This window comes from Mustela nivalis, assembly GCF_964662115.1.
Source record: "Mustela nivalis genome assembly, chromosome: X".
NCBI classification, from domain to species: Eukaryota; Metazoa; Chordata; class Mammalia; order Carnivora; family Mustelidae; genus Mustela; species Mustela nivalis.
The window spans coordinates 98,806,042-98,818,531 of NC_139040.1; the positions used below are offsets into that span (position 1 = coordinate 98,806,042).

Genomic DNA, 12,490 nt, shown 5'->3' on the forward strand with positions numbered 1-12,490 from the left:
GCCTCTCCTCTGCCCTCTGGGAGAGGAGAGTCAACTTAACCTACCCATCAGGTTGGCCGTCCTTTGATTTCGAGGTACCCTGGTACCTCGAGGTACCCTGGTAGCGATGGGGGGGTTTCCAGGTGAAGGCCATAATTGTCAGAGCAAATAAACCCCAGTTGATAGGACACCTGGCAGGCTGCCGGGACCCGGGTAAATTGATCTGCACACAGCAGTCGGTGGCGCTCGGACCTGATCCCGGAGCCATGTGACAAGGCCTCTCCCTGGCTGGGGCACCACAACTCATTAGCTTGCAGCCGTCCACTCGAGTCTGGCTAGTGAGGGCCTGCTAAAAGAGCAGCAGCTTCATGCGGTATCCTGGATACGAGGGCTTGGGGCAGGTGGCCTGGGAGCCCGGAGGATTGTGGGCTTTCTGGCAGGTTGGGCTCCCGAACGGAGAAACGCATTTGTGGGCATGCCTTCTTTCTTCCGCCTCCTGTTTCGGAGGGGAGCTGCTGTGGTGTGACCTGAAGCCACAGGACACTGATGGCCAGCTCTGCCAGCATGCCACATGAGGTTCACGGGGTGAGCATGTAGAACATTCTAGTTAGCTCCCAAATAAGTGGTCGCTTTGGATGGGGCCTGGAAAGACCTCGAAAGGTTTGTAGATCTCAGTTTACATCTGCAGGTGGCTGGAATGACCCCTGTTTGGGGTTTAACAGAGGAGTTACTTCAAAGTTGTCACAGGGAGGCTTGCTCCGGCCCCATGTGTAGGCCAGCCTCGCGCAGCCCAGCTCTGGGAGCCTGACAGCTCTCTGCTGGGCATGACTTGTAGGAGAGCAGGGCCGTGTGTTTTCTGGTGGCAGACGCTGTTCTGTGTGTTTGAAAACTTTCTTAATCAAGGTAATAAAACATTGAATAAATTACTGCTCTGCTTACCAGGAGCTGTTCGTATTAATATTTTAACACACCAAAGAAGTCAGATTAATAACAGTGATTCTAACGCAACCCGTTGACACAGAATACCTTCTGAGATGGCGGGGGGAGGGGCAGACTTGTTTTGTTTAGTTCTCAAGACGAGTAGGTTGCAGAGTAGGTTGCAGCGTGCGACTTTTCGGATCCCTGTCTTTATTAACTTAAGTAGCTATGCAAATATCCCATATCGATTCTGCTCCCAGTGGGGCAGCGCAAGGTGAAGGAGAGATTGGGGTTATCTGAAGTGGTGTCCTGTCCTTTCTCGATGTTCAGCGGCGGTACAGAGAGAGCCTCACTCTTGGACCCTGCTTACCCCGCAAGCAGGAGCACGGGAGGACTTGGCTAACCTAACCCAATGCCCCTCCTTCTCAGTGTGAAGGAATGTTCTCTGGCTAATTTAATCTCTGTGCGTCGGTCATCCATATTTTTTACCTTTTTCTCTCCACTACCACCTACTGAATGCACCCACGGACTCCGTCACATGTGTTCTTGCCACCTTCACCAGCAGGGCCCCCGCTGGCCCGAACTGCTCTTGGGCTCAGGGACCCAGGGACACGCGCGTGCACCTCTGAGAGTAGGCACTGCCAGGCTCTGGAGAGGTTGCCCTTGTAGGCACAGAGGTCTGATGGCGTCCCCGTCTCCTCCTCCCCCCCCCCCCCCCATAGGAGGTGGTCTTGTACTGTCTGGAGAACAAGATCTGTGATGTGAACCATCGAGACAACGCAGGCTACTGCGCCCTGCACGAGGCTTGTGCACGGGGATGGCTCAACATCGTCCGACACCTTCTGGAATATGGCGCGGACGTCAACTGCAGCGCCCAAGACGGAACCAGGTGAGTGGCATTGGTTCTTGGGGCATGGGGTAAACTCCAGAAGGGAAGGTGGAGAGCGATAACCTAAGCACATCAATGTTGGAGTCTTCCAGAACGGAATCAAGCAGACCTTTGTGGCAAACGAAATGGAACTCTAAAAATTACTAAGGACTGCCCTGGACTGAAAGTCCTAAAGACGTTAGAGCTTTTGTGATAACTGAGGTTGTCACTTTTTTAACCCCTGCCCCCTTTGTCAGCATCTGTGAAATCACAGTGTATGAAATACGTGTGAATAGGTAGTCTCAGGAACACATACAGATGGAGGGCCAGCGGCCACTGGCTCCGTAGGACCTGCTATGTCCATTGGCATCCCCACACCTGTCCCCTACCCTGTCCTTGACCTCAGGTCAGAGGCCCAGGTCGAAGTCAGCCCTAGCATCTTTCCCAGTTGCATGTGGGATGCAGCTGGGAGACAGGGCCTAGGGTTTTCCTGACAGGGGTAAAATTAGCAAAACTGCAAGGTATTTGGTGTCTCGTGGTTTCCAAACAGGATTTCCCCCCAAGATGGAGCGTTCTGACCCCAGTGGACAGGGGCCAGAAGACTCTGAGATCTCACTGCCCCTGCCCTGCCCGGGACTCTGCTTCTGGGCCAGAGGCAGGCTCATTCATCTCTGAGCTGCTGGCACGCCGTCTTCTGGAGAGGCCCCACTTTGTACCTAGTTTTCATTTTTTTAAAAAGGAGTAGGATTTACCCTTTATTACTTCTATTATTATTATTATTATTATTATTGTAGAAAAGTTGCTTGGCTTTTTGGCTTCCATGATGGTGTGAGTCCTTCACCCCACCCTGCCCCCGCCCTAAATTCTTTTTTCCCAGTCTGTGTCACTACTTCAAGTTCATTGAAAATAGTTTCATTTTAGCTTGAGTTCCCCCTTGGGCCCTGGATTAAAATAGATTTGCATTTGGGAATTAGGTTTGAAATTGGCCCTTCCACCTGCCTCAGAAAGGGTTATGTGTAGAAATAGCAGAGTAAGTCCTTGCTTGACCTTGGGCCACTCCCAGGGCCTCCATTTCCCTGTCCGGAATGGCAGCGGCACAGCTCCTTGGTGAAGAGGGTGCCTGGGAGGCTTGACGCACACATGTCCCGTGGCGAGCACAGATTTAATCCTACTACGCGTCTCTCCTAGACCACTCCATGATGCCGTTGAGAATGATCACTTGGAAATTGTCCGCTTGCTCCTCTCCTATGGTGCTGACCCCACTTTGGCTACGTACTCAGGTAGAACCATCATGAAAATGACCCACAGCGAACTTATGGAAAAGTTTTTAACAGGTACGACAAAGTTCAGGAGATGGTCTTAGTAGTCCAGCTGTTTTCTACAGTTTCTTCACACACTTATGTCCGGGGACTGCCCCTTCCTCACTGGGCCCACTCTCCTTCACTTTAAGGGACACTTGCTGGGGAAAGTTAGTCTGTCCGAGAACGGATACGTAGTTCAGAGGACAGATACGTACGGTCTTTGCCTACGAGGGCTGAAAAAATTCTTCACTTACCCATCTAGCCTTTTGGGTGGGCCAGGGGCAGGGAGGGTGGTCCGTCTGTCTGGAAAGCAGGTGGACGGGTACGTAGGTCTGGGCGCACGTAGCTGAGAACAGGGATTTGGAAGCGTTGCCCAAGAGGGAGCACTGTGGGATAGACAGGAAGCGCCGTGCCAGCTCTCACCGGGAAATGCCCCCTACCTTGGCCAGCATTTCATTCCCTCCCCTACAGCGGGTTTTATCTTGTTTTTCTCCTTCCAGATTATTTAAATGACCTACAGGGTCGCAGTGACGAAGACTCCAATGGCTCTTGGGAATTCTATGGCAGCTCTGTGTGTGGTGAGCAGTTGTCCTTTTCCGTTCAGTGGCAAGTGAATGAGTTACAGAACTTTCTGGTGTGGGTGAGGGCTGGCAGGCAGCGGGTGCTGTAAGCAGGACTGAGTTGGGCAAGTTTTTCAGAGTCCTCTTTTGACAACAGCCAACCTCTCACGGCTGCTTGCTGACATCTTTCTGTCTCGTCTGCCCTCCCTTAGAACCAGATGATGAGAGTGGCTATGATGTTTTAGCGAACCCCCCAGGACCGGAGGACCAGGATGATGATGAGGAGGCCTACAGCGATGTGTTTGAATTTGAGTTTTCGGAAAGCCCCCTCTTACCGTGTTACAACATCCAAGTGTCCGTCGCTCAGGGGTGAGCATGGCTGTCTGTCACGTGCTTGAGAACTAACTGGGCTGCTCGGGGGAGGGGTAAGGGGGCAGGGGTTAGAAACCCCTTTCAGCAGGTGAGGGTGGGTGGGTGAATGAATGCCGTGAACCCCACATAATGCAGTAGATCTTTCTAGAAAAGGTCGGTGGGGGTGGGGGTGGGGGAGTATAGCATGGTCTAACTGCCCTTATCAGGGGACCCTCCCCCCCGCCAGGACATTGAATTCAGTGATTGGAATTTCATGGAAGAGTTGGGGCAACTCGGATCCTTAAGTCACTAAACTTGGAAAGGGGTCCTCTTCATGAGCCCCCCCATAATATGCCACTGTTGTGACCTTCCAAGACACTTGCAGTCTGTTGGCCTCTGCTGATATACCCCCCTCTTATGTAAGATCGAAAAGAACATTCTGTGGTACCTGGGATCTTGACTGTCCTTGGACGTGGTTAGACCAAGCCTTGCCCTGATGGTTGGGCCCTGGGGCCGCAGATGACCAGTCCCTTGGGGGTGTGTACGAGACAGGGGACTCTTTGGCTGCGTGTTGACACAGGTGCTTAATGAGTAACCTCCTCCTAAGATTCCAAAGTCGTAAACACGCATGCTGCTACAGTGACATGTTACTCGTGATAGAAGTCCTAAAGCCTGGCAGGGTAGCTGGGAGGAATGTCACACCTTCCTTCTCAGAGGAGACACTCCCAGGAGTCCCAAGGGGTGGGGGTGGAGGCGCAGGCGCCGGGAAGGGAAGGCCAGCTGGCCAGCCTTCTGTGTTGTGTTGATAATGCTTCCCTTCGGGAGGGTCAGAGCAGAGGACAGGAGAGACCCGAGGGGTGTCTGTGGACGGTGCTTGGGCTGGGGTACAGAAGGCTTCCCACGGTGACCAGAGTGAGGTGCTTGCCCTGGAGAGGGGTCACCTGAGAGCTGTGCTCGGAGTTGCGTGAGCAGGTGTGTTTGCCTGTCAGCCTCTGGCCGCCCCAGGACTCCCCGAGATGAGGCTCCTTTCAAGGTGCTGTCCCTGCTGCTGTCTAAGTCCGGCCGGTCCTCTTTCAATGGTCGCTTCACAATCCAGACACATCGCACCTCCTCACCAGCTTTTCTGGGGGTGATGAGACCCTGGGACGGGGTCCCGGCAGGGTCCCCACAGGAGTGGCCAGCCCATTCGCGTGGGGGTTGTAGCTCCAGGCACCTTCAGCTTGGCCCAGAAACTCGAGCCACTCTCCTGTCTCATCTGCAGGCCTCGAAACTGGCTGCTGCTCTCAGACGTGCTCAAGAAGCTGAAAATGTCCTCCCGCATCTTCCGCTGCAATTTCCCCAACGTGGAAGTTGTCACCATCGCCGAAGCCGAATTTTACCGGCAGGTGTCGGCCAGTCTCCTGTTCTCCTGCTCCAAAGACCTGGAGGCCTTTAACCCCGAGAGCAAGGAGCTCTTAGACCTGGTGGAGTTCACCAGCGAGCTGCAGACTCTGCTGGGCTCGTCCATGGAGTGGCTGCACCCGAGCGATGGGGCGTCAGATGACTACTGGTGAGCTGGCTGGGCCCGCCGTGTACAGTGTGTCATAGTGTTAATCTCTGTGCATATGTGTCATAATACGACTATTTCTGTAAAGAAAGGACACTATTACATAGGAAAATATCTCTTCTTTATATAAGAGAAACGACTCCACAGTCAGAAGGACTTAGCAACATGTTCTGTTTCTGTCTCTGTTTTGGTTTTCTCTTGTTTTCTTGTTTGTTTATTTCTCCTTTTTAAACCTCTCCATCGGTTTGTATGAAGTTGTTACAATGTCTATTTACTTTTCAAATGCACACCTGCTTCTGGGATATGTTCATTTCTACTTGGAACATTAGTTTTCTTTTCATTTCTTTTTTAAGGAAATCAAAAATATGAGGAAAAGGAGCTGCACACTTGGACTCAGTGTCCCACAAAGCTCCCGTGACCGCGACCACCATGGTTTCACGTGTGGCCACAACCCCGTGGTTGGTTTGGGGGCGTGAATTGGGTGAAGGCACTTGGCAATTGTTGTAACTTTTATGTTATGTTTACAGAGTACCTGCTCAGGCCAGGGAAATGCTATTGGATGTAATCCAGTAGCGTGTAATATAAATTCAGACCATAGCCACACACAACAACTAATTGTATGAAACTTTTATATCCTAATTTAAAAGCTGTGAAATTAGTTTTCACGCATCAAACCGGATTGTTTATATGTTTAAACATTTTATGCTCTTATTTAAAGAAGACTTTGAGCTATTTTTTTCTGTACCCTGTAAAATATTGAGAACTAACATAATATGTTGAGGTTGCTTGAAAATGTACATAAAACTAAAATTTTCTGAATTGTGTGTTTATGTTTGAAATCTGTGTTTTAACTTTGTAAGTAAATTCTCTGCCTTTGTATTTATATTTTACAAAAATTTTCTTAAAAGGCAATAAACCTGTTGAGGAAAGGAGAAAACGGAAGCACCTCGTGTCCCATGTTTCCCTGCAACATTATTGTTGTCACAGATGCTTTTTAAGCAACAATGATGGTCAGGGCCCCACAGTGAACTTCAGAGGAATCTGTAGTGCCCAGAAACCAAAGCAGATGGAAGATTTCAGGGGAGTTTACTCAGAACCAAGTTTTGAGGCCTGTTCTAAATACATTTGGATGTCTCTTGGATCCTTCTCCCAGCTTTTTCTCTTGATGCCCCGGTATTCCCTTACATTGTCTTTGGCCGTGACGGCGAACTATAGTAATTCCATCGTGGCCAGCCCTTCCTCTTTAAGGAGTGATCCTTCCAGAAACAGGGGGTTTGCGTCCCTTCTCCCTCTAGACCTCATGTCTTTTTGTTACCTTTTGCAGTCCAGACCTATAGTTTTGACCACCCTGACACTCAGCCGCCCTTCCTTTTCCAGCAGTATCCGTGCTGGGTTCTCTCGGTTGGCGCTCAGTTTCTGTCCCATGTCCTTTTACATCCTTCCTTCATTGCAGAGGCTGGAAATCTGAGAGCTGCTAGGCTCCCTTGCAGCTAGGATCTCAGCATCCCTTTGGTTTGGAAGGCAGAGGGAGGGAGAGGCATCCTCCTGCTCTAGTAGCTGCCAATAAGCCTGGAGAGCTCATCGAGACACACTGGCTGGCTGGCGTGACTAGACCAGCCTTCCAACATCGAGTCTTCAAAAGCAGTTGGGGGCGTGGTGGCCGCTTGCCAGTGCCCGGATGACAACCCTGGTGGATTGTAGTGGAACCCAGGGGTCCCTCCCAAAGATTTTATAAGCATGTGCTTCCTTGTATCAAATCCACTGGTGCTCAGAATGTCCTGAGTGCTTTCTGGGCCTACCTGGAACGCTGAGAACGCGAAAGTAGAGGAGACGGACAGGGGTGCTGGGGTCTGGGAGGAGGCCGCAGGGATGATGTGGTGGAGTGGGGTCTCGAAGCGCACAAAGGGTGACGTCAGCAGGCCTCAGTAGGCAGGAACAGCGAGGCAGAGCTGGGAAGGGGGACTTATAGCACGGTCGGATAGCCTGGCGTATGGAGTGAGAGAGCCTCTTGTTGGGGAAGGCTTGGAGTACCTATAACGTTTGGGATGGGTCCTGAAGACAAAAGGCAGCCAACAAGTGGTTTTGATCTATTAATGCTTCCAGGAGCGCCTGGATGGTTTGGTCCGTTAAGTGTCTGCCTTCAGCTTACGCTGATCCTGGGGTCCTGATATCGAGCCCTGCATCATGTTCTCTGCTCAGCAGGGAGCTTGCTTCTTTCTCTGCCTCTCCTCCTGCTCTTGATCGTGCGCATGCGCATTCTCTCTCTCTCTCAAATGAATAAAATAAATCATTAACGCTTCCATTTAAAAAGAAATCCACTTTTATTATTAAGAAAACAATCCATGCCTTTGACTAACTGAATTTTTTTTATTAAAGTATCCACCCCCCCAAATAAAGTTCTTTGAGCAGTAAAAAACGGAGGGAGATGGGGCACCTTGGTGGCTTAGTGGGTTAAAGCCTCTGCCTTCGGCTCACGTCATGATCCCCGGGTCCTGGGAACGAGCCCTGCATCGGGCTCTCTGCTCAGCGGGGAGCCTGCTTCTCCGTCTCTCTCTGCCTGCCTCTCTGCCTACTTGTGATCTCTGTGAAATAAATAAATAAAATCTTAATTTAAAAAAAAAAGAAAGAAAGAAACGGAGGGAGGAAAGGAGGAAACCACACATTTCAGAAATTCAGGCTCCTGTCCTCCCTCCCAGCCACCTTTTCTGTCCATCTCTCACTCAGTTACCACAAACAACCCGATAATCATTTGCCGAGTTACTGTGTTCTAGGAAGTCACTTCCAGCATCAGGTGAGAGTGGCAAAAAGGTAAAAACAAATAGCAAGACCCGTCACCCAGGCCCTCGGAAATAATTTAAGCACAAGAGGAGCAGTGAACCCAAACAAAAGGAAAGAAAAACACCAAGGCATTCACCTCTATAATAGTTTGGGTTAAACTAACTACAAAGGTAGTTTTATATTTGGGCTGGAGGCAAAGGAGGGCTCAAGGCCAGCTGAGGTTCCATCCCAGATGAGGGGCATTTTTAGTAATCAGGCCAAGAAAACAGGTGGGAGCCCCAGGTTTAAGGGATGGATGGGGGAGTAATGCACTTGGTTCAGGAAACACTGGAGGCGGTGGTTCCCGTGGCTGGAGGAGCGTTAGCCTAAAGAACGTGGATTGAACCGCCATCGTGTGTGGAAACATGGATGAAGGAGAGCCAAAGCGTTGACCGTGGGTACAGAGGAGATAGCGCAGTCTAGAAGCTCCCCTGTGGGAATCGAGGGGACACCGGTGTAGACAGTGAAGATGCCAGGCTAAGACATGTAGACCCCCGTGGCTGTGGTGAGACCACAGGGAGAGTGATCATTCACTGCTCACCCTGGACAGAGGACAGCGGTATGGTTCCTTCTGCTTCTGAAGGTGTCCTGTCCTCCCTCTCCCAGGTAGACTGGCTGTGACCGCTACCTGAGCAGCCTCCCTCGACCAAGAAATGTGGGAGTCATTGTCCATGTGTTGGGTCCCCAAGGCCCTAGTGACGGAGCCACCACCCCAGCCCTGCCCTCCCCTGCCTGACTTTTAGGTGGGAGACGAGGAAGTGATGTCGAGCCAGGCCACTGTTAATTTTGAATTGTTCTACTACTCCACCCAAATCTCCCCTTCATATACTTCCCACCTGTGTGAACTTTGAGTTTGTTCTCTGTTGGCAAATTGTCCTAATAGTTGTTATAGTAGGGGACCAGAGACATCTAAGTCTCCATCAGCAGGGTTTTCTGGGGAGATTGTTCAATGAAAAGACAAGGGGAAGAAAAGTATGCGTGGTTTCCTGCTATTCAAGTTGGGAATGGGGAGTTAACCCTAGACACCTATCTGTTTTTTAAAAATGAAACACCTTTGAAAAAATGCTTACGTCTGGGGAAAATACAGCTGGCCACAAGTGAAAGAGGATGGAAGCTAAGCATCTCTGAATTTCCTTATTGTATAGATTGACTTTAGAGTTTCTGTAGTTTTCAACTGTAAGCAATGCCTGCAAATAAAAAAGCAAAAGGAAGCAAACCTAACTTGGACCCCAGTTGATAGCACAACCACACAGGAAAAGAATGATTTCAAGTGACTTTAGAACACAATCAATTGATTATATAATCCTTTGTGGATTTACCTTGAGGACAGAAAAGGGCAAAAAAAAAAAAAAATTCAAATTTGTTTTCAGTAATCCTATCCTTGGTGGTGGCATCCGCATTGTTATTCTGAGCTGGTCCTGTTTGTGTTGTGAGATAAAGCGGAAAAGTATCTGTTGTTGTTGGGAGCTGAGATTTTCAGCAAGGGAGAAAGGAGATGCAAATGTACGATTGGTGAGGTTGAATACAAATTACACAGTCCTGAAGCTGAATTAGAAGCAGTATCACTATGAAGTGATGAATTTTATCTTAAAAAAATATATCGGGGCACCCAGCTGGCTTAGTTGGCAGAGCATGTGCCTCTCAATCTCAGGGTCGCAAGTTTGAGCCCCACGTTGGGTGCGGGGGTTACTTAAAAATAAAATGTTTAAGAAATACATTTTGTACCAAAAATATATATTGAAGCTCTGTCTACTGAAAAGGCCCAGAAACAATGACCTTTAGAAATGGGCACCACTATGTCTCAGACTGTGGTTTCTAAATACCTTATCCCACTACAAAGAATTGACCTCCCTTCGAGCAATGGTTGACTGCAGTTTGAGGAGGGAGACAGTTGGAGGGGAGTATGGGTGTGCACAATAAGCTGGTGGAGCTTTATCAGGAAGACAGCAGCCAACTTGGAGAAGCCCCCAATAGGATAAATATGGGTTGCTTTGAGCATCAGTGGGGATAGCTGCAATGAATATAAATAAGCATGAATATGTTCCCATTTTGAGTTCATAAAGGTAGGCAAAACCAAACTCCTTGACACCCCACCCCCAACCCTGTTGGGGAAAACCTCATCAGTTGAAAACTGGCAAACAAAGGGAAAGAACTGAGCATTTTCCCTGCCTTTCCTAAATGAAAGAAATGTTTTGTTCTATGACAGTGTCCCAGCCAGGATCTGAAGAAATTACAGAACGTTACCAGTTTACGACCCTTCATGAAACAGTGGATCTGGGCAGTGATTGTTTATGAATGCCAAAATTACCAAAAAGAAAGGAAAATACAAAAAGGAACAACCAGTCATTGTGAGCCTCCCGAAGGGAAAACATTTCACCTCATCTGAAGTTGTCTTGCCAAAAATTTGAACCTGAAGACTGATCAAGGCTCTAGAGCAGTGGTCCCCAATAGAAATATAATGCGAGGGGGGCCTGGGTGGCTCAGTTGGTTGGGTGTGTTTGTCTTAGGCTCAGGTCATGATCCCAGAGTCCTGGGATCGAGCTCCATGTGGGGGCTTTCTGCTCAGCGGGGAGCCTGCTTCTCCCTCTCCCTCTGCCTGCAGCTCCACCAGCTTGTGCTCTCTCTTTCTCTCTCAAATAAAATCTTAAAAAATAATAATAAACCATTAAAAAAGAAACTCAATGTATATTTTGTGCGCGCGCACACACACACACACACACCACTTTACAATTTCGACTGGCCACATTTCAAGTGTTTGATAGCCCATTTGGCTAGTGGCTACCATATTGGACAATGTGAGTCTAGATCAAATCACAATTTACAGGAAATACAGGGGCAGAAGAACATGGTAGGATGCTATGGGCATGAATTCAGCACAAGTCAGACTGAGGCTCTACAAGATTCAGGATTCCGTTTCCTCAAAGTGTAAAGAGGAAACATGGAGGGGAACCTGCAGACTAATAGACTTAAGAGAAACACTAAGAGTTGTAGAATATGGATCTCAGAGTCTTATTTGAACAGACAAACTAAAAAAACATTTGTGAATACCAGGGGTGCCTGGCTGGCTCAGTTGATAGAGCACACAACTCTCATCTCAGGGGGTCCTGAGTTCAAGCCCCAGGATGGGCATTGAGTTAGCTTAAAAATAAATTGGGGTGCCTGGGTGGCTCAATCGATGAAGCATCTGCCTTTGGCTCAGGTCATAGCCCCACATCGGACTCCCTACTTAGCAGGGAGTCTGCTTCTCCCTCTGTCCCTCACCCCACTCTTGTGCTCTCTCGCTCTCCTCCTCTCTCAAATAAAATCGTTAAAATTAAAAAGAATTTTAGGGGCGCCTGGGTGGCTCAGTGGGTTAAAGCCTCTGCCTTCAGCTCGGGTCGTGATCCCAGGGTCCTGGGATCAAGCCCCGCGATGGGCTCTCTGCTCAGCAGGGAGCCTGCTTCCTCCTCTCTCTCTCTGCCTACCTGTGATCTCTGTCTGTCAAATAAATAAATAAAATCTTTAAAAAAATAAATAAATAAATAGAATTTTAAAAAGGTACATTTGTGAAAACCAGGGAAATAAAAACACTGAACATTTTTGGTGGAGTCCTTATCTTTTAGTAATAGATGTTAAAATATTTATGAGTGAAATAAGATATCTGGGATTTGCATCAAAATCATCCAGGAGGAGGGGTAAGGAAGAGGTATAGACAAAACAAGCCTGATCATCAGTTGGTAATTGTTGAAGCTGGTGAATTTTTGAATTGTTGAATTTTAGTTATATTTGAAATTTTGAATTGTTTGAGTTGTTGAATTTTAGTTATATATTTGAAATTTTCTACAATAAAAAAAATTTTTTATGGGGCACCTCGCTGGTTCCATTGGTAGACCATGCAACTCTTGACGTGGAACCTGCTTTAAAAAAAAAGTTAAAAAAAATCTTTTAAATGAACATCAGTACCTATCTTTCAGAGTTGTCAGGATTAAATGAGATAATATATGTAAAGCACCATGCACAATGCCCAATAGATAGTAGGCACTAGATAAATGTTTAGGTTCCTCCTTTTGTTTTATTTAATTTTTAATAAAGATTTTATTTATTTGACAGAGATCACAAGTACGCAGAGAGGCAGAGAGAAGGGGGATTAGCAGGCTCCCTGCTGAGCAGA

At 48.3% G+C, this 12,490-nt stretch overlaps 1 protein-coding gene across 50 annotated transcripts in view; it reads left to right on the plus strand.

Moving 5' to 3' along the window:
- Positions 1-12,490, plus strand: part of BCOR (BCL6 corepressor) — a 121,445-nt gene that overhangs the window by 108,120 nt on the left and 835 nt on the right. For 29 of the 50 annotated variants that reach the window (XM_082717844.1, XM_082717864.1, XM_082717882.1 and 26 more), the window contains 6 exons: positions 1,620-1,786; positions 2,954-3,099; positions 3,567-3,644; positions 3,839-3,995; positions 5,239-5,526; positions 5,877-6,460. In XM_082717844.1, coding sequence (XP_082573970.1) covers positions 1,620-1,786; positions 2,954-3,099; positions 3,567-3,644; positions 3,839-3,995; positions 5,239-5,526; positions 5,877-5,892 — 852 coding nt within the window. In that variant the 3' untranslated portion in view covers positions 5,893-6,460. Of the gene's footprint in view, positions 1-1,619; positions 1,787-2,953; positions 3,100-3,566; positions 3,645-3,838; positions 3,996-5,238; positions 5,527-5,876; positions 6,461-10,546; positions 11,018-12,490 lie in introns of those variants that run through there. The other 21 variants (XM_082717888.1, XM_082717874.1, XM_082717857.1 and 18 more) reach the window with 2 other exon arrangements.